The 22,520-nt window shown below is 43.5% G+C and overlaps 1 protein-coding gene across 1 annotated transcript in view; it reads right to left on the bottom strand.

Annotated features, from left to right (window-relative positions):
- PCSK2 (proprotein convertase subtilisin/kexin type 2) overlaps positions 1 to 22,520 on the bottom strand; it is a 282,361-nt gene that overhangs the window by 48,026 nt on the left and 211,815 nt on the right. Inside the window, exon 6 of the mRNA XM_058287597.2 lies at positions 17,833 to 17,909. Within this exon, the coding sequence (XP_058143580.1) occupies positions 17,833 to 17,909 (77 nt within the window). The remainder of the gene's footprint in view (positions 1 to 17,832; positions 17,910 to 22,520) is intronic.

Below are 22,520 nucleotides of genomic sequence, written 5' to 3'. Positions count from 1 at the left end.
ATGAGAGTAAATATTTGGAAATCACATATCTGATAAGGGCTTGATTTCCTTGCTATATAAAGAGATCATGTAACTCAACCAAAAAAGAGCAAGAAATCCATTTTAAAAATGGGTCAAAGACTTAGACATTTCTCCAAAAAGGAAATACAAATGGCAGAAAAGCACATGAAAATATGTTCAATATCACTAGCTATTAGGGAAATGGAAACCGGAACTACAATGAGATATCATCTCACTCCTCATAGAATGACCATTATTAAAAAAACGGAAAACAAGTGCTGGAGAGGATGTGGATAAATAGGAACACTTCACTGTTGGTGGGAATGTAGAATGGTGCAACTTTTGTAGAAGATACTTTGGCAGGTCCTCAGGAAGTTAAATATAGCTGTATGATCCGGCAATTCCTTTACTTGGAATTTTATCCAGAAGAACTGAAAACAGTGACAGAAACAGACATTTGCACACCAATGTTCATAGCGGTGTTATTCACAATTTCCAAAAGACGAAAACAACCCAAGTGTCCATCAACCCATGAATGGATAAACAAAATGTGGTATATACATACAATAGAATACTATGCTGCTATAAGGAGAAATGAAATTGGGACACATATGAAAACATGGATGAAACTTGAGGACATTATGCTCAGTGAAATAAGCCAGACACAAAAGGACAGCTATTGTATTATCTCACTAATATGAACTAAATACTAAGAATAAGCACATGGGGTTAAAATCTAGAGTAGAGATTATCAGGAGCTAGGATGAGGGCTGAGATGGGGCACTGATGCTTAAGGTATGTAGAAGTTTTAATTAGCTTGACTGTAGCAGTGTGGAAATGGATAGAGTTGATGGTAACACATTAGAGTGAGTAGAACTCACACGGCTGGTTTATAAATGGGATTGTAGCTGAAAGAGGTAGTCTAGGGAAGTAAATGTCAACTGAAAGAAAACTACAGAATAATCTAGGGACTGAATAACAGTGAGCCTGGAGGTGAATGAGGATTGTGGTTAATAATACAGATACAACGGTTCCTTCGAGGGCTAAAGAGACCCATGGGAGTTATGGTCATGGCCGATGGGGTTAACTACCAGGGCAGATGGCCCCTCTTTGGAAATGGTGTTTATGTGTGATGAATCTGGACTCAGATGGGATCTCCCTTCATAAGACTTTCATGCTAATGTGCCTGAGGTGCAGTTAATGTTGGGGTTTAAGATATACTTAGGGGATTTGAATCTCTGGACTGACAATGTGATAGCCAGGTCCTGAGCCTCAACAGACTCCAGCACCTACAATATGATTTATTGGACTTACCACACTCAGCTAAGATGGAGTTGAAGAAGGACAACCACCACACCATGGAGCCTAGAGTGATTACAACTGAAAGTGGGAGGATTGCATCCAACATCCATGTGGAATCTGAGCCTCCTCTTGACATAGAGGTGCAATGGACACAACCAATCCGATGTCCACATAGAAGAGGTGGCATTGGATTGGGAAAAGTGGACATGGTGGCTGATGGGTATGGGGAAAGGCAGGAAGAGATGAGAGGTGGAGGTGTCTTTGGGACATGGAGCTGCCCTGGATGGTGCTTCAGAGGCAATCACCGGACATTGTAAATCCTCACAGGGCCCACTGGATGGAATGGAGGAGAGTATGGGCCATGATGTGGACCATTGACTATGAGGTGCAGTGGTGCCCAAAGATGTACTTACCAAATCCAATGGATGTGTCATGATGATGGGAACGAGTGTTGCTGGGGGGGGGGGGGGGGGGAGAGGTGGGGTGGGGGGGGTGGGGTTGAATGGGACCTTACATATATATTTTTAATGTAATATTATTACAAAATCAATAAAAAAAAAATGGAAAAAAAATACAGATACAAGAACGTTCTTCTACTAACTGGAACAAATGTATGTCACTCTTACAAGGTGGTAAGAATATGGTGATGCATGGGAAAAATAAATTAATGTATCTTATGGACTATAGTTAGCAGCCATATTGTAATGGTCTTGAGTCAGTGTCAAAGCTAAGGGCTAATAATGGGTGTGTGTGTGTGTGTGGGGGGGAGATTTTTGCTTTTGGACTAAGGAAAATGTTCAAAAATTTCCTGAGACAATGACTTCATAACTCTGTGATGAAACTGAAGAGCTCCTGAGTGTATACTTTGGGTGGATTGTACAAGGCATTGGACTGTATAACACAGTGAACCGTGTAGTGGATGATGGACTACGGTTATCAATACAAATATGGGAGTATTCTCTTATGAACTGTAACAAACACACAATACTATACTAACATATGGTGTTAATCATGGGGGAGGGTATGGAAAAATATACCAAATGTAAGCTATGGACCACAGTTAGTGGTAATAGTCTGATGACGTTCTTTCATAAACTGTAACAAATATTCCACAACCAGGCAAGGTGTTGCAGGAGGGTGATGTATGGGAATTCTGTACATTATGAGTGATTGTTTTGTAAGTTCATAACTTCTATAATAAAAAATTTACATTAAAAAAATCAGTCCTGGCAAGATCTCCTTTCTGAGACCTGACACATGCAGTTAGGCTTCGTCTGGAATTGTCAACAGCTTCCACAGCACCTGTGAAGGGCACAGACGTGGTAATTGAGGCGCTCTCAGATGCAGAGCTTCGGTGACGCAGGAGCTCTGAGGAGGATGGCATCCATCACTTATGGGGCAGGGACTAAGTTCCCAGGTGCTGTGCTCAGGGCTTTGCTTGCTCCCCTTCCATCCTCACAAGCAGCTGGGAGTAGGCACTCCCACTCCGTTGTCGCTGTCTTTGTCGCACAGATGCACGAGAGGCCAAGTGCTTGCCCGGAGGCGCACAGCGAGAAAGTGGCCTGGGCTGGAGAGCAACGCTCAATTACTGATCAATCACTTCCCCCACCTTCCCCAAAAGGCGAGAAGCCCACCAGTGCCCTAAAACCGCTGACTAAAGGCTAGAGGCCACGTGCATGTGCGATGGTCTGAGGATGAAAGATGCTGGCTATTGCTTCCCTTTTCTCCGTTTTGGCCTTTAAGTGGAGCGATGAATGCCAGGGGCTCTCCAGAGAGACACATGGAAAGAAACATTTCATTGCTAAATTAGGCGACACTAATTAATTATAAGCACCTAATGGAGGCCGCCTATGATTGTTTGTGACTCCAGGTCTTCTCCCAACCCTGGCTTTTTGTATATTCTGTTTCCACTGCCTGTGATACCTCCTCTCTCCACTTGACAGCCTTCCTAATTGTCTCCGGCAGAGGGACTTGCTCCCTAGAAGGTCAGGGAAATTTTTCTGCAAATTCATTTTCATTTTGATCACTTTACTTTCCTAAGAATTTTCAGAAACTCCCTCCTGCCTCTAGAATAAAACATAAGCCTGTCAGAAGGGGAAATAGCTGAGGAGGTGAAGGACAAATATTGACTGCTGGGTCAGCCTCCTTCTCAAGAAGGTCCGTCAAAGGAATGGAGGTGGTGGAGTTTGCTGAGGTGCGAAAATGGGGCTGTACTTCAAATTTTGTCAAAACCTATGGAAGTGTATGATCGAAAATGTAAACCATTGACCATGGTTAGTAGCAATGCTTCAGTATTTGTACATCGATTGTAAGAAATGTACCATCTGCATATAAAATGTTATTAATAAGGGTAAGTGGAAAAGAGGGAGGGAGTTGAGTATATGGGAACCACCTGTATTTGCTATGTGACTTTTCTGTATCTTTAAGTTCCTTTGAAGATAAAATGGAATATATTAGAACCTGGGGAATATATGGAAGAAAATGTCACTGGACATACAAGATAACAGATCTTACTGTGATGAAAGACACAATGTCTAAATATTTTTAAATATATTTTTTATTATTTCAAATTGTTATAATTTTTTTTGTGTTTTATTGGTTATTTTAAAAATTATTTCATTTTCTTCTTAATTTTATTCACTTATTTTGTTGGCTTCATTTTTGGAGAGGTTTTGGATTACAGAAGGGTCACAGCAGTGGCAGCGGAGGATCACTGGTGAGGGGTGTCTGTGACGTGGGGATATATGGGAAGGGGTTCACCTGGGGCATGCCTCTAAGGCATATGAATATGTTCACGTGTTCATGGGACATTGTCTCAGTGAGTGGAGATCCACACAATAACTGAAAGAATATTGAATTTCTATCCTGGGGGGAGCTCTACATTCTTTAATAGGATAGCAAGAGGTCCCTGAGTACAAGGGCAATGTCTAGTGAAGGAAGACAGACCATGATGCCAGGCCCTTGACATTGATGATTGTACTTATGAAGGTTTCCTTGTGGAAATTGAAACTTAGCCTAGTATTATATACTGCCTAAGATTTATCTCCTGAAAGTCTCCTTATTGCTCAAATGCGGCCTCTCTCTAAGCCAAACTTTGTGTATAAACTCACTACCTTCCCCCAGGCTGTGACTCCCGGGGTAAGCCTCCCTGGCACCAAGAGATTATTACCAAGTGCCAACTAGCAATGCATCCAGAAAAGGACCTTGACCGAAAGGGGGACATATTAAATACAAATGAGTTTTTATGGCTGAGATTTCAAAGTGAGTAGGGAGGTCATTTCAGAGGTTATGCTTATTCAAGTCTTGGCAGGATCTCATTGACTGCCACAGGAAACAATGCCTCAAAGAGCGGGCCTCCTGAGGACTCTAGAGCTATGCATAAGAAGAAACTATAAGCAGTGCAGACAGCTCAGGAATTTGGCACTCTGTCCAGTGGGCCTTACTTTGGAATTTATGCTCCCCAGTGTAAAAGAGTTAGATTCATTTATAGGTTCTCTACACATGACTCTTCTGCCCCTTTTATTTGAACCCACAATTAGCACTATATTTGATAAATATATGTCTCAGAGACTTAAATCTTTGGTCCATCCATGTGCCAGATGAGCCCTGAATTTCAGCAGAGTTGTAACACCTACTCTCTAGTTCATTGGACTAACTCAGGACAACTAACAAAGAGAAGATGATGGCAACACCCATCCCAAGGAAGGAACAGAGAGTATCTGCAACTGCAAGCAAGATAACTCCATCTGCCCCATGGGATCTAAGCCTGCTCCCAATTGGAAGCAGAGCAGGTATGATGGTGAGGCTAATGTATCAACTCGGCCAGGTAATTGTGCCCAGTTGTTTGGTGGGGTTTGTGATGTTGGAGTTTTGATGTTGGAGTCTTAAGCTGGAACCCCAGGAAGTCAGCACGCAGAGGAAAGAGAAGCAAGCCCCAGGAAGAGAAGACCTGAGCCAGGAGAAGAACACAGAGGAATAGAGATGGCTTCTTAAACATGGCAGAAACCCCAAAGAGAGAGACAGAGCTGTTCACCTGATAGTCTACAGCTGACCTTGTGGAGAAAACAGAGGACCTGAGCCCAGAGGAAGTCAGGAAACCTGAACCCTCACAGATGTTGGCAGCCATCTTGCTCCAACATGTGGAAATAGACTTTGGTGAGGGAAGTAACTTATGCTTTATGGCCTGGTAAAATAAAAACCCTTTATAAAAACCAATAGATTTCTGGTATTTTGCATCAGTACCCCTTTGGCTGACTAATACAGTGGGCATCATCATGCCCAAATCCTCAAGATTGGGGAATGAACAATGGACTAAAGTAGACTTCTTATTATTCTTTTATAGACTTATTATCATTCTAGCAATGGAAGAACTCTTATCATTGATGTAAAGGCAGGGGCCATTAGAGGCAAGAGATGGGAGAGGGAAGAATAGGTGTAATATGGGGGCATTTTTTTTTGAAATTGAATTTGTCCTGCATAACATTGCCTTGACGGATATAGGCCATTGTATATTTTGTCATAACTTACAAAATTGTGTGGGACAAAGTGTAAACTATAACATAAACTGTAGTCCAGGGTTAGTAGCAATGCTTCAATATGGGTTCATCAATTGTAAAAAATGTGCCACACTAATGAAGGATGCTGTTAATGTGGGAAAGTGTGGGAGGGGGAGGGAGTGGGGCATAAGGGAATCCCTTATATATTTTTTTAAAGATTTATTTATTTATTTAATTCCCCCCCCCCATTGTCTGTTCTTGGTGTCTATTTGCTGCGTCTTGTTTCTTTGTCCGCTTCTGTTGTCGTCAGCGGCACGGGAAGTGTGGGCGGCGCCATTCCTGGGCAGGCTGCTCTTTCTTTTCACGCTGGGCGGCTTTCCTCACGGGCGCACTCCTTGCGCGTGGGGCTCCCCCACGCGGGGGACACCCTTGCGTGGCACGGCACTCCTTGCGCGCATCAGCGCTGCACATGGCCAGCTCCACACGGGTCAAGGAGGCCCGGGGTTTGAACCGCGGACCTCCCATATGGTAGACGGACGCCCTAACCACTGGGCCAAAGTCCGTTTCCCCCCTTATATTTTTAATGTAACATTTGTGTAGTCTAAAGTTTCTTTAAAAATAAAAAAAAAATTAATTATTAAAAAAAAAGTGGGGAAATTCGCCACTCTCTCCTGGGTCCATGCCCTTGGCAAGGTGATTTTGTAGCTCTGCTCATGAAGATACTTGAGAGCAATGTTCAATTACTGAGTACCAGGAAAACATTCCATAGTCAGGTTTCTTCAGCTTCATACATTTTTGCAGGCATGCAGAGCTAAAGACACGCCCCAGGGCACCTGCACCAGCTTCTCATACAACTCTGAACACCCAGGGCAAGTGAAGTGGTCCAGGAGATTGGTCGCCCCGGCTGCACAGGCCCTCAGGGTCCCGGCACGGTGCCCCCATCTTGTGGCTAACTGGCCTCAAAATAATTTGATAGCTGAGAAAGTTTCCCATCTTGTTATTCTTATTGAGCTCCTTTGCTTTCTTTTTCTTCTTCCCCTTCATCCTTTTCCTTCTCCTTCTCTTCATCTTCCTTCATCTTCTATCCTTAGCATTTTACTTTTCCATATCCATTTTAGGATCAGTTTGTTAAGTTCCTTTGAAAAACCCTATTGGTACTTAAACTGACATTCTGCTGAATTAGTGGATTAATGCAACAGCTTTATAATGTTCCAGCTTCCTATCCATGAACTTGGTATGTTGGTTTATTAATTCATAACTTCTTTTATGCCTTCCTAAGTTCTATACTTTTTTCCTTAACACTCTCATATATTTTTTCTTAGATTTCTTAGAATTTTAAAAAAAGATTTATCCCTCTCCATTGTTCGTACTCACTATCCGCTCTCTGTATCTGCTCATCTTCTTTTTAGGAGGCACTGGGAACTGAACCTGGGGCTTCCCATGTGGGAGGGAGGTGCCTAATTGCTTGAGCCACCTCTGCTCCCTAGAATTTTTAATTATTGTATTGCCGAGGACAATAGCATAATGGTGAAGGAAGATGATAGGCTGCATTCTTATCTTGTTGCAGACATAAAGAGAATGCTGTCAAAATTTCATCCTTAAGAATGATGTTTACTGTAGGTTTTTGAAAACCAGACAGTTGTGTCTTCAATTTGACATCTCCTCAACTGTGTCCAGGCTAGATTCTTCCCCTCTCTTTATCTTCCCCTAGACTCATGCTTTCCTGGCTATTGGTCCTCTGTTTGGTTGCTTCAATTGACTTTTTTTTTTTTTAAGATTTATTTTTTATTTCTCTCCCCTTTCCTCCCCTCCCCTCTCCCTCTCCAGTTGTCTGCTCTCTGTGTCCATTCGCTGTGTGTTCTTCTGTGACTGCTTCTATCCTTATCAGTGGCACTGGGAATCTGTGTTTCTTTTTTTTGTTATTGTTGCATTATCTTGTTGTGTCAGCTCTCTGTGTGTGCTGCGCCATTCTTGGGCAGGCTGCACTTTCTTTTGTGCTGGGCGACTCCCCTTACAGGGCACACTCCTTGCGTGTGGGGATCCCCTATGTGGGGGACACCCCTTCGTGGCACGGCACTCCTTGCACGCATCAGCACTGTGCATGGACCAGCTCCACACGGGTCAAGGAGGCCCGGGGTTTGAACCGCGGACCTCCCATGTGGTAGACGGACACCCTATCCATTGGGCCAAGTCCGCTTCCCTTAATTGACTTCTTATTTCCATGTCTGATATCCAAGCCTTATAATGTTTCAGAGCTTCTGGTCCACAGAGATATAGGGCATAAGGCAGCAAAGAAGTGAGTATGTTGGCTAACTTCCAGGATAGGAGGCTGTTTTTGTCTTCCAGTCTCCCCAGAATAGTTTCTTAGAAAATTGTAATGGACTCTATAAGAACCAAAGTCCCATGGTGAACCAGATGAAGTTATCTGAGCCATATGTTTAGAGAAAGAAGTTTCTATGTTAGATGTATTAGAGCTGAAATTCAGAGATTACCTAGCTAGTTTGCCATCAGCCATATTTGTGGGATAATGTTCAATGAGCTCTACAGGGTAATACTTTGGGGTCTCAAGAGGCTACTGGTTTAGGGGGGTGATCATGTGCAAAGATACTTCTTACGGAAAACGCCAGGGCTTCTGACTAGCACCCACTCCTTTCTGCAGAAGCAAGGAGGCTATCCTTCTTTCTGAGGCCTTTTTAATTTTTCTTATAGATCAACCTTGCCTTAATACTTAGAGACTTTCTTTCGAAATAACTCCTCTTTCAGCCAGCAGTGTAGAAAAACACAGGCACTTGACTCTTGCCAGAAAGTTTCACCTCGAGTTGACTGTTACCTCATATCTGTTGAAAGCTCGGATGAAAGCATGGATGTCCAAGAAAGATGGGTGAATGAATGGTCAGACCATCTATTTATTCCTTTGCACCAAGTTCACCTAGTTTTCTGTCTAGTTGGAGAAACCTTAACTTAGCTCCTGCAGAAATCCCTTCACTGAGTTTCCCAAATGTATTAGCTACCATTTAGAGAACTCCTACTGTGTGCCACACTCTGTACCTGTGTTCTTTATACATGTTGCTAATCCCTAACACTATCCTTCAAGGTGCGAGTTTTAGTCCCGTGTTACAGAGAAGGAAATGAATCCAGGGATCATTTTTCCCAAACCAAGCAATTGATAATATATTTGTCCATCATAATCTACTCTATTTTTCTCTCTTAAGAAAAAAAATAATTTCTCTCTTAAGAAAAAAAAATAATTGCCAGCAGAGGACCTTACAAACCCTTTACATGGAATGTACAACATTAGCTTCTAAAGCAGAAATGATTATGCCACCACGCTAGTATTTTTTTTACAAGCTCTATAATTTTATCCATAATACCCACATCTGTATTATGTCTATTTTTTTTAGCTGACAGGAAAATTTAAATAATGAAGACTTTTTAATCCAAGTAGGCAAATAGAAATAAAAGACTTTGTGGTATTTCTTAACAGCTTGGAATAGCTAACAAAATAAAACTCTTTAGGTTTTACTGTGGTCTGGCTGAATACAGAGCCGGCTGGTTGCAAACTTTGAGCTAATATCAGTGTAGGAGGTCGTCTCAGAGCTCACATGAAAAGTTAGATGAGGTCTTTGAATGCAGTTTGACTTTTATTATCTAGGAGGGGATTTTAGAATTAGTCCATAAAGAGGGAAAGGAAAAATGTTCATCTATTTTTAAACCATTGTGTCACCAAGGTGAAGTATCAGTTTATATCAGTGTGGAAACAGTCAACCAGCGAGGGCAGTTTTTCTTGCATGGTCTTCTTTGGCCTGTTGCTCAGGGTTCTTCAAATGAAATATGACTTTTAATAGGGGAAAAAAAAGTTAATCCCTGAAAATCTTTCTTTTTTCTTTTTTTTTTTTTTACCATTTTTTTTAATTGACTTTGTAATAATATTACATTAAAAATATATATGTGAGGTCCCATTCAACCCCACCCCCCCACCCCCCCTCTCCCCCCCCCCCCCCCAACAACACTCGTTCCCATCATCATGGCACATCCATTGGATTTGGTAAGTACATCTTTGGGCACCTCTGCACCTCATAGACAATGGTCCACATCATGGCCCATACTCTCCTCCATTCCATCCAGTGGGCCCTGTGAGGATTTACAATGTCTGGTGATTACCTCTGAAGCACCATCCAGGGCAGCTCCATGTCCCAAAGACGCCTCCACCTCTCATCTCTTCCTGCCTTTCCCCATACCCATCGTCCACCATGTCCACTTTTCCCAATCCAATGCCACCTCTTCTATGTGGACATTGGATTGGTTGTGTCCATTGCACCTCTATGTCAAGAGGAGGCTCAGATTCCACATGGATGCTGGATGCAATCCTCCCATGAAAATCTTTCTTATTTGAAGGTTTAACTAATGCTATCAATCAAATTAGCTCACATAAATATCAATATTCTTCTGCATCCATTTTACTTCCTCTTCCCCCATATTGGTTGCTTGAGTGATAAATGTCTTTTCTCTTTCTGAATTTATAGGGAACTTGTGCAGCCAGGAGTTGCATCTAATCCAGAATCTCTTACTCTTTAAGGCTTAATAGATAGAGCAAGCTGCACCCTGTGATGCTCCATATATATTGCTGATGGTGAGGATGACATTTCAGCGGCCAACGCCTGTCAAAGAAATGCTATGCAAGAGGGATTTTTATGGACAACGGCACGCTAATAGAATACAGATCTGCAATGCATCACCAAACATTGACCTAAAACTGTGCATGGCTGGAAGATTATTGACAAAGTGTGAGCTGCAAACCTTGTGAAAAGCTAGGCAGCCCTAAAATGGACAGATGTCAAGGCCACTTAACATCTCGGCCTGGCTGCAAATACCTGCCACTCATCCATCAACCAGCCAATCAATATTTATTGAGTGCCAGCAAGGAAAAAAATGTGACCGTAGATCCTGATACCTCACAGCAAAATCAGATATATTTGTTTTGCACATTATTGTTGCTCATGAAACGTGGACTATTTTCTACCTTTTGCAGTTTGGATTGTTATTTCTATTATTTTGTTCAGTCATCTGCATTTCTCTGATTGCAAGCCACAGGAAATTACACATTCCTTTTGCAAATTTTGCAACTGTGTTGCCAATCTATCCCTGGAGCTCAGCTACTGCAGTGCAAATATTAAAAGGTTCACAGTAGAATAAATATACTTGTTTAAAAAGGAACAATCCTACAAAATCAAATCAAGCACAGGGCAGTTCTGCATATGTATGAGGTTTACTTTCATAAAGGGTCGTTGGCCTGGAGTTTTAAATAGGTTCTCTTTAAAACAAGGAAGCACAGAGGATCAAGGATATGAAATGAGCTTAAAGTGTCAGAAAAGGACAGGAGGGCCACGTTGCTATGGACTTGCTTTCCCACCAAGGGGGGCGTTTCACTTGTTTGAGTGCCCGGCGGCCCGCTGCCCCTGCCGGCGCTGCCACCGCTTGCGAGCTCCTCCCTGGCTCTGGGGCAGGCAGCGTGGCGGGAATAATCCATCGCGACAGGCCCCCTGCTGGTCGCCGTCCTCAGCCCTCTTCCGGTGGCTCGGCGATTGCTGAAATGTGCACTTCGCCAGAGCCTCAGGTCCGCCGGCCAGGCGTGGGGCAGCGGGTTGGGTGCTCACGGCGAGCGGAGGAGACCCGAAGAGCCCGAGGGCAGCCCCGGGGCTGCACAGGTGGCAGGGCTCGCTCTGGATGGGCAGCGGACCCTGGGCCAGCCGAGAGCCAGGGCTGGGTGCCAGGCTCCCAGCCTCTGGGAGGCAACGAGGGAGCAGCGCCTGGGGGCCCGCGGCCCGGTTCCGACCCAACCACAAAGCGCATCCTCCTTCCTCCTGGCTTGACTGTACATGCCATGGGCCGAGAATCATTGGCGATTTTAGCGGTGTGCTGGAAGAGTGGTTCTTGACCCTAGCAGGTTTAACTTACAGAAGAATCACCTGGGATGCTTAAAAAAAATCCCCATGCCAGGTCTAGATCCAAGAGTAATTAAATCAGAATCTCTGGGGGTGGGAGCCAGGCAGCAGTGGTTTTGAAAGCTCCTCCGGTGATTCCAATGAGCCTTCAAAGGCGCGCGCCAGGCCCCAGGTGACTCCAATGTGCAGCAGCCAGGCTTGGGAAGCGCTTCATTAGGTGCTGAGTCCAGTGGATGTCTCTGATTTGGAAGAGCTTCTTTTTTTTTTTTTTTTTTTTTTAAAGATTTATTTATTTATTTAATTCCCCCCCCTCCCCTGGTTGTCTGTTCTTGGTGTCTATTTGCTGCGTCTTGTTTCTTTGTCCGCTTCTGTTGTCGTCAGTGGCATGGGAAGTGTGGGCAGCACCATTCCTGGGCAGGCTGCTCTTTCTTTTCACGCTGGGCGGCTCTCCTTACGGGTGCACTCCTTGCGCGTGGGGCTCCCCCACGCGGGGGACACCCTTGCGTGGCACGGCACTCCTTGCGCGCATCAGCACTGCGCATGGCCAGCTCCACACGGGTCAAGGAGGCCCGGGGTTTGAACCGCGGACCTCCCATGTGGTAGACGGACACCCTAACCACTGGGCCAAAGTCCGTTTCCCTGGAAGAGCTTTTTAAATAGTCTACAATAGTGACGATTGTCTCTAAGTCACTCAGAACCCTGGCTGGCTAGTAACGGGCAGGGATTTAGTGTTGACATCTGTAGAGCGCAGACTGACCCTGCTGAAAGCTGACGATGGTTTGGGGAGATGATGTGAGTGCACCTGCGAGTGTACAGGGTGGCCCAGCACGAGACACAGCCCCCGTCTTGGGAGCCTCTGATGCCAGGGGAGAGGTGCTACCGTGTCTTGTCCCAGGCTCTGAGGCCTGGGGTCCAGCTATAGCACGAAACCTGAGGGAGCCAAAGATCACTTAGAGGAAATGCGTTTAATCGAAGTTCACATTTCTACACCACACCAAATCCAGAAGTACTTGATGTCTGCTTGGTGTACTGATTATTCCAGGAAAGTTGGCTCCAAAGCCAGAGATACATGTGCTACCTCCAACACTTTAAAGGTAGAAAATGCTATTCCTAGGCAAAGGTGTTTTTTTTTTGATATGACATGAAGAGCATATAAAAGAAAAAAGTTGATATATAAGGCTTTATCAAAATTTAAAACTTCTGCTCTATGAATCATACCGTTAAAAGAATAAAAAGACAAGCCACAAACTGGGAGAAAATAGAAATAAGAAACTGACAGGGAATTTGTATATAAAGAACTCTCAAAACTCAGTAAGAAAACAAACCACCCAAATAAAAATAGGCAAAAGATTTGAACAAACACATCACAAAGAAGAAATAAGGATGAAAAATGAGTACCTGTAAAGATGATTAGGGAGGAGCCAATGTGGCTCAGAAAAGGTGATTAGGGAAAGGCAAATTAAAACCACAATGAGCTAACACTACACACCTATTAGAATGGCCCAAATAAACACATAAAAAGTGATAATACCAAATGATGACCAGGGGGTAGAGCAACTGGAACTCTCAAATATTGCTGGTAAGAATGGAAACTGTTATAGCTACTTCAGAAAGCAGCTTGAAAATTTCTTATCAAGTTAAAAAAATATTTATTATATGGCCCAGAAATTCACTTCTAGGTATTTACCCAAGAGAAATGAAAACTTATGTTTACATAAAAACTTGTATGTGAATGTTTACTGTGGTTTTAATCATAATTGTAAAACTGCAAATAATTCAAATGTCCTTTAACTGGTGAATGGATAACTTCATATATGGATACATCCTTTTGTGAATGCTACTCAGAGATGAAAATGAACTACTGATGAACGCAACAAGGATGGATTGCAAATGCACCATGCTAGGTGAAAGAATTTGGACTGAAGCGGCTATCTACTGTAGGATTCCATTTACATTACATTCTAGAAAAGGCAAAATTATCATACTAGAAAACAGATCAGAGTTGCCAAGGGGTGGGCCATGGGGGAGTGGCTGATTACTAAAGGCAGCACAAGGGAATTTTGGGGGTTTATAGAACTGTTCTGTATTTCAGTTGAAGTGGTGGCTATATGACTGTATGCATTTGTCTAAACTCATAGAAGTATACCTCAAAAAGAGTAAATTTTACTGAAGGTAAGTTGAAAAATTGAATAAAATGTAAATCAAAATTTGGAAAGTATTATTAGCATTGGTATGGGAACAGTGCTATTAAATATGGCTTTCATTTTGCAAAGCACTTTCGTTTATGGACGGGACAATTTTATTCTGTACCTTCTTGGCGATGGATGTTCTCTGTCCCCTCCCCTACCTTCTATGCTCCCCCTGGACATTCTCAGGCCTATGTGCTCACTAGATAGAGTTCAGCTCCTGGTCCACTGGGGATGTACCTCTAGCCACTCTCTGGACATCGCACTTCCTGTCTTCACCTACACTTCATTGACAGGTGTTCTTTTTTTAAAATTTCTAAAAATTTAAAAAATTTTAAAAAAATTTAATTTATTTCTCTCCCCTTCCCTCCCCGCCCCCCTGTTGTCTGCTCTCTGTGTCCTTTTTTTTTTTAAAGATTTATTTATTTATTTAAACCTGCCCCCCCCCCCCCGCCCCGGTTGTCTGTTCTCTGTGTCTATTTGCTGCATCTTGTTTCTTTGTCCGCTTCTGTTGTCGTCAGCGCCATGGGAAGTGTGGGCAGCGCCATTTCTGGGCAGGCTGCACTTTCTTTCGCGCTGGGCGGCTCTCCTTACGGGGCATGCTCCTTGCGTGTGGGGCTCCCCTACGCGGGGGACACCCCTGCGTGGCAGGGCACTCCTTGCGCACATCAGCACTGCGCACGGGCCAGCTCCACACGGGTCAAGGAGGCCCGGGGTTTGAACCGCGGACCTCCCATGTGGTAGACGGACGCCCTAACCACTGGGCCAAGTCCGTTTCCCTCTCTGTGTCCTTTTGTTGTGTGTTCTTCTGTGTCCACTTGCATTCTTGGTGGCACCTGGAATCTGTGTCTCTTTTTGTTGTGTCATCTTGCTGTATCAACTCTCTGTATTGGCAGCACCACTCCTGGGCCGGCTGCATTTTGTGTGTGTGTGTGTGTGTGTGTGGTGGCTTTCCTTGAGGGGCGCACTCCTTGCATGTGGGGCTCCCCTGTGCGGGGGACACACCTGCGTGGCACAGCACTCCTTGCATGCGGCAGCACTGCATGGGGGCCAGATCACCACATGGGCCAGGAAGCCCTGGGTTTGAACCCTGGACCTCCTAGGTGGTAGGTGGATGCTCTATCAGTTGAGCCTGTCTGCTTCCCTGGATGGGTGTTCTTGAACAACTCGTTAGCCAAGCAGTGGGTGTGGGCCATGGGCTGCTAAGATTCCGTTAGGAATATGGACATGGAAATGTTATCAGAGATGGTGAGACAGAAAAGAGGACCTACCTTGGCTACACGGAGGCTGAGTCTGACAAAGGCAGGGGACAGTTGGAGTACCCAAATGGACCCAGGGCACAAAGGTTCCAGTTCTGTTGATTATCTGCTTTTATGCCCTATGCTCACTTTCTCCCCTTCCCTCCCTTCTTATGGAAAATATCAACAATATTCAAAAGTAGAATACACCTAGTTTTAACAATTATTAACTTATGACCAATTTTATTTCCTCCACATCCCCACACATTCTCTTCTCTCCCATCCCAAGCCCTAAGTTACTTTGAAGAAAATACCAGGCATCATATATTTCACCCAGAGGGAATTTTTAATAACCACACAATATACTCATGGGAGGGACACTCTATTCAAAATCTCTATATGCCAAGCAGGAATCATCTCCTCGGTCAGACCCAACCTTAAAGACCAAAGAGTCTCCTAGTGCCACTAGCTAGGACCTTGACCCATCTTCCCCCCATAATCATTTACCATCGTAGTTATGTTGAGAAGTCATGATTTGAACTGTGGTATAGTCCAATATTTTAATAACAAGCCATGGTGGATAGGGATCTTTGAAAATGATGTGATAACTGGGAAAAAAATCCATTTATTAGTCATAGTATGCTGCTTGTCTTTATTTTATTTTTCTAGCTTGGAATGTTTCATTTTATTTTTTTCATTGTCATGCTTTGCAAACAAATTCATGTGCACAAGTATATTTGATGGAAAAGGTTAATTAAACAAAAATACCTGCTTGTCTTTAGATATTGGCTCCCCGAAACACAGGGATCATGCTTGCCTGAATCACTCTGTGTCTTGGTCAGCTGGACACTTGGGAATTTTTATAGCTGAAGACAATGAATTCTATTACTTTAAGCACTGATCAAGCTCTAATTTGAGGTGTTTAGCTAGTTTAAAATTGTACTTTCAAGAACAAGTTTTTAAATGAAAATATTTAAGATAAAAGATTTCTCCTTGATTTTTTTTTTCATGATTATTCTTATAGCACATAAAACAGGAAGATTTGGTTGTGGTAGGTTGTGTTTGGGTTCAGAAAATGGGATAACAATTCCATCAATTTCATATATATATATATTTTAAAGATTTATTTATTTATTTATTTCTCTCCCCTTCCCCCCCCACCCCCCCTGGTTGTCTGTTCTCTGTGTCTATTTGCTGCTTCTTCTTTGTCCACTTCTGTTGTGGTCAGCAGCATGGGAATCTGTGTTTCTTTTTGTTGTGTCATCTTGTTGTATCAGCTCTCCGTGTGTGCGGCACCATTCCTGGGCAGGCTGCACTTTCTTTCGCGCTGGGCGGCTCTCCTTACAGGGCACACTCTGTGCGTGTGGGGCTCCCCTACGTGGGGACACCCCTACTTGGCAGGGCACTCCTTGCACGCATCAGTACTGTGCATGGGCCAGCTCCACACGGGTCAAGGAGGCCCGGGGTTTGAACCGTGGACCTCCCATGTGGTAGATGGACGCCCTAACCACTGGGCCAAGTCTGCCACCCCATCTATTATATTTTTATGCCTGGATCAATCCATCAAAGATTCATTTAGACCTACTAGTTACAGAGAGATAGCAAGTAGTTGGTACATGTCTTGGGACTGCCCTTTCTAATACTTATGTGGACAGTTGGTAATCAGTTGTGCTGATCCTTCTCATCCCAGCATTCCAATTATGTCTACTCCCTGGCTTACTTTGGTTATTTCATATCCTTGTGTCTGAAAATGGTTTATTCTCAGGGTATGCTAGGATCTACAATTGTAAGTCATGGGCCATGGAAGTAACTCTACCTCCCTGAGCCTGTTGCCTTACCACTAAACTGAGAATGAGAACATTTGCTTTGTCTTCCACTTAGGTCACCATGAGAAGTAAAGGGAATGGGTAAAATGCTCTAAAAATTTTATATATATATATATATATATATATGTTTTCACACTATTAATTGAAGTTCACATATTCTCATGAACGCTATCTGAGGATATTAAAAGGGAAGTACTAAGTTTAAAAATAATAAGTATTCTCTGTTTGAGCAAGCTACCCATGTTTATTTCTTGATATTTCTTAAATGCAATAAACTATTTAAGCAAGATATTTACTTGAAGAAAAAAGAGACTGCACCTACATGTTTAGTAGCAAAACAGACTGAAGAACATCATACCTTTGGATGGACCATTTGGGTAGTTTTACATTTTGGGGACCTTTATCCCAAGTGATACTTCAAGCCTCGGCCAATTACATTTATGGTTAGAGCAGAAACACTTAACAAAATACAAACATAGACTCATGAGTTAAAAGAGTTCTCTGCAATAGTTTCAAAACAGATCAAGTGAAATTAGCATGTCTGAGATCAATTTGTAGTGGACTAAAAAAGGACTTCTTATTATTTCTATTTTCTTTTATCTCTAATAGGGTAACAGCAAATATTTCCTAGTTCAACAGAACAAAAATAAAAGATAATCCTAGAGGAGCATTGTAATACTGAAAAATCTAAGCATTTAGAGAATGTAGCTACTAAGAAGAAAATAACAATGTAGTGAATTATTGTGACTATTTTGTTGATGATATTCCAGTCTTAAAAATAAAACAAAGCAAAATAAAACCCCAAAAGCTAAAGTCAAAGTTAGCTCCTAAGGGCACTTTACCTGTTAAACCAGTCATCGGTGTACCTAGGATACGGATAGGGGTCGTTGCTGCTGAAGTCATAACTTGCTTCTGCATTCTGAAAAACACAAGATGTCTCATTAGTCAATAAAGCCAGCGGCAGAACAAAGAAAATGCTACAAGACATGGCTATTTAAAGTTTACAATTACTCCCTGGAGTGCTGTGCTAAGATCTGGGTTGGATCAGCCCTTGTAAAATTGTGGCAGAGGTGAACTGTATTCTTGGAGCTAGCTTTCTGCCTTCCTTTTTTTACCCCTCTCCAGGTTTCTTCATCCAATGCTACTTCAGGCCTTCAAGGAATTAGCATATTCAAGCCCTGTGTTCTCCAGGAAGGTCACTACTTTAAGTCAAGATAATTCCTGGGGGTAAATGGGTTTTACTCAGATTCTGGGGCTTATGGTAAACTTCCTTGATGCTTCCTTGGACTGGCATCCAGAAAGTTCTAGTGCTTGTGTCCCAAGTGAACAGCCTCTGGTGTTTCTGGCTTTATGCAGAAGGTCCACTCCCAGCTCCCTGCTTCAGACTGGTAGGAGGTTTTTCTCCTTTCCCCTTATGGATGTCAAACCCCCGCCTGAAGCTCCAATATCACCTATACTATAGACCTCATTATTCATTCAACAAGTATTAATATAGGCCAGAGACTTTGCTAAGTATGATAAAACGATGGCGATATGTCTGCCCTCCTATAACTTATAGCCTAATTGGGGAGACAGACATCCATCAAATGAACAAAAACTAAGGATCTAATTGCAAACTGGGATAAGTATGTACTCTTAAACCCTAAAGTACATGGTTAGAAGCTTAAAATTCTATATTATTTAACATCTCCATTTTTTTCCATTGAGAGTCTTTTCCCGTAGAAATCAAATATTCACCTATATTGCCTTCAAGTGATTTCATGTTTTAATTTTTCACATGTAAATCATTATTTGGTCTGCCTTTTATTTTGGTTTGTGATGGGAGATAATCCACCACCATTTTGGGAATCATCTCTTCCTTCTGTTCTGTCTTCTCTGCTTGCCCAGGGATGCTGATCTTTGCTAAGTCTTTCTCTCCTCACCTCATTCTCCTCTTCTTCGTTTTTAGGGTCTGCAATAAAGACCCCATATGGCTTTCTAGCCAACAACTTATACTAGGTAAGGAACACCAGGTTAGATGCATATCCCAGCTCTGATATTTCTTGATTCCATAGATCTGGAGACAGCTTCATGAATTGTGTTCCTTTGTGAGGTAAAACACTTTAGTTTGTGACACAATTTAATTAGTAAACCCAATGTATTAGTATCACAATGTTTCAAGAGCAAATTGATAGATTCCATCAAATTTATGGTTTGGTTGGATGACAAAGGGCTGTTAGTCACTAGTAGGTGTAATGATGAGAGTTGCGATACTAATTTATTTGAATAAATGCTGTGCTTGGGGAAGGAGTCACCTAGAAGCTAGGACCAGTTATTTTGGCTTAAGTTTTGAGCACATCTATCCTTTACTCCAGACTGAAAGTGTTCGTGGAACACCTGGCCTTTGGAGGTCCTCCTGTCTCCACCGGCCACAATCATTTGCAAATCCCCAGCTCTATTCCTTCTTCAACTGCTTTAATTCATCTTTAAAAGTTCAGTTCTGCATCTAGTCTACAACCCTGTCTCTGGAAGACTTGCTCAGATTTAGCATAGTTTTCTTTTGAGGGATGCTATTTTGAAATGTTAACTTGGCTTCTCTGAAGCCTCTTTGAGCTGCTGCCTGAGTCATTGACCCGGTTCACAAGCTTTCCACCCTGGCTCGCGTTTCTGACTCAAAGTTATCATCTGTGGTCTGGGTTGAGGGTTGTTGTCTCTGACTCCTGGTTCTGGAGGTGGCCCTTTCTGGGTGGGACAAGAGGGAGGGGTGGGAGAGTTCTGAGCAGAATTTGGTTTTGTAGCTGAGAGCCCATGGGACTCTATGACCACTTTCATAACAAGAAGAAAGTTGAATGCACAAGCAAAGAGTATGTATTGTCTGGGGTCAAACTTTTCTCTGAATGTTGAAATGGGTGATGACTTAGGAACCCCAAGTATTTTAGTTGTCTTTACAATTAATTTGATAACTAATGCTTAATTCTTTGGGTCCTGGTCTGTACTGAGCATTAAGGAAGGCAAATAGTTGTCATTATTGTTTGGCTGAATGTTTTCTGACTAAAAATCAAATGGCTTGTAGCTAGAATATCAATGAGTGCTTTTTTGGCAAGGTTCTGTTTATACTGTCATAGTCAAACCTCATTATTTATTGATTTGAATTAAAATAATGTCTTGAATAAAATTACTTGTGTACAGGAAAAAATTAAACTAGCCCTGAATTATATTGGGATTTTCTAAAATAGCCATTAACATGGACTTTGGGGGAAGTATTGTATTGATAAGTTTAATGATCTGATCATTCTAGGCTTACAGAGATGCTTGATTTTGTTTGAACTTTTCTCTAACTTCTAAACGCATTTGTCTATTTTCTTGCTTTAGAAATTACAAGCTGTCTAGTGAACATAATTTAATCTTTGATGATTCAGGACCACGATGATTCAGAGTCATCATTAAGAACTTGAATTATCATTGCACCATCATGCAGAAAGTGGAGGAGATTGGGTTGAATCCAAACTGACCTCAGGGCTTCCCCTGGAAGTTATTTCTGGAAGAAACTTGTGATAACAGCTCATTTTCTCTGAAAAAAGTTGCGTGCAGGGGTAAAAAGCCTCCGGGACTTAATAATTCTAAGGCTTAATTTCTGAATATTTGAATACACCATCAGAAAGCAAGACTAGACTTGCTCTTAGCAAAAAAGTTGAATGATTATGGGTTTCACTCTTGTTTGCACTGTGGAAAAGGAAAGCCTTTTGAACAGATGGCCTGTGGGTTTCCTAAGCTAATAAAGGACAAGGAGTGGCTGATTTTCATGGAATCTTCTGGATTGTTATGTGAGGCAACTCACTTGCGTGGCCATAAAAGGCCCAGGTCAACTTCAGAAGCTGGGGGCTGGTCTCGCAGTGAGGCTGGTTGTGAAGACTGGAATTCCTGAGCCTGGTGGTAATCCTGCCCGTGGCTTCAACATCCGTGGGGAAGCTTCTGAGAAACTGGAGACTGGCCTGCTCTGGCACTGCCACCCCTACGCCGAACCTCTAGCCTCTGTGATCAATAAACTTCCCTCACTGGCGGCATGGACTGGACAAGATGGGTCTGCAGGTGCCAGTTTGGTTTGGGAAAGGGAGCGAGGCATGAAGATCAGATGCACCTGGTTTTGCGATGAAGCTGTCTGTTGGACCTTGATGATTTCTTATTTTGTTTAGACTGTAGTTTCTTCATCCTTCCAAGGCAGATGATAAAATTGTAACTACTTGGTTCTTGCGAGGATAAAACGAAGGAGTGGACGTAAGCTGCCGAGCCCATTGCCCGACACCTCTCTCCCTTCTCTTTGAGTGTACACTTTCTTTGATCACCTACGGCAGGGGTGGCAAACACACCAAATCTGGCCCTCTGCCTATTTTTGGAAAATAAGGCTTTACTGGAACACAGCCACATCCATTTGTTCATGTATTGTCTCTGGTTGCTTCCGTGTTAAAGGGTAGAGTTAAGTCGTTGTGACAGAGTCCCGTACAGCCTAAAATGTTTACTTTCTGGACCTTTATGGGAATTGCTTGCCAACCCCTGCCCAATGTACGAGGCTGCCCGCTAACAGCCGAGGCCGACACCGCAGTGCCTCACTCCTGTCTCTGTCTTTCTGAACAACCCTTTGGCTCCGAGACACATTGGCCTATGTCCATTCTGTCCAGGTGGGCGGCTGAAAGGGAGCCTGATATTAAGTAGTCCGACTACGTGTCAGGTGCTGGAAGCCCACCTCACCTGTGCTTCAGTGCCCACCAAAGATGGTTCCGCCAGCAGGTTACCACGGTCAGAACCTGGGGCTGAGCCCGGTGGAGGGCGCGTGGAGACAGGGTAGAGGAGCCCACTGGAATGAGGAGGCAGCTGCCCCAGAGTTTCCCTCCTCCCTGCCATCGTGGGTGGAGGGGAACCAGCTCTCTAGCTCTTCTGACTTTGGGCTGCAAGGGCTGCATGTGTTCCCACGGTCCCAGCACTGCCCTCGGCAGATTCTGGGAGGCGCTGGCTGGCAGCAGCCCTCGGGCCTGCGGAGGGAACCCCTGAGACTATGTCGTACACACGGCGGTGTCCGCCCCACGAGGCCTCGCTCATGCTTCCTTTTCAAAAGTGCAGCTGTGCTGGCATTTTAATACCCCTGGACGCTCATGACAGCTTGCCATATCCCATGCGGGGGTGTTTTCCGAGCACCGAGGGGCAAATACTATGGTCTGACAACTAACCTGGGAAATCAGGACTGCCATGCATGGTTCTGCAGGTCATGCCGTGCACACGGGAGCCCCCCGAAAGGGAGCTGGGGGAGCAGAGCCTAGTCTGCACTGGACTACCCGGGCCCCGGGCCGTGGGGCAGGGCTTTGATAAATAAACGGTTAGGCCCAGGAAGTACCATTTCCTCATTTATCTGCCCAGGAGGGGGCATCTTTTCCAATTTGTTTGCCCAAAGGAGTGGAGGTTGCTTTTTTAACGAATCACCCACCAGGAGGGGCGCCTTTTCTGTTTTTCCCCAAAATGTATTGTATGTACTGGCATGTCATGTACATGCCATGACCAC

This window comes from Dasypus novemcinctus, chromosome 24, assembly GCF_030445035.2.
Source record: "Dasypus novemcinctus isolate mDasNov1 chromosome 24, mDasNov1.1.hap2, whole genome shotgun sequence".
Classification (NCBI taxonomy): domain Eukaryota; kingdom Metazoa; phylum Chordata; class Mammalia; order Cingulata; family Dasypodidae; genus Dasypus; species Dasypus novemcinctus.
Note: the sequence above shows the minus strand (reverse complement) of the source record. Positions and strands in the feature narration are given on the sequence as shown.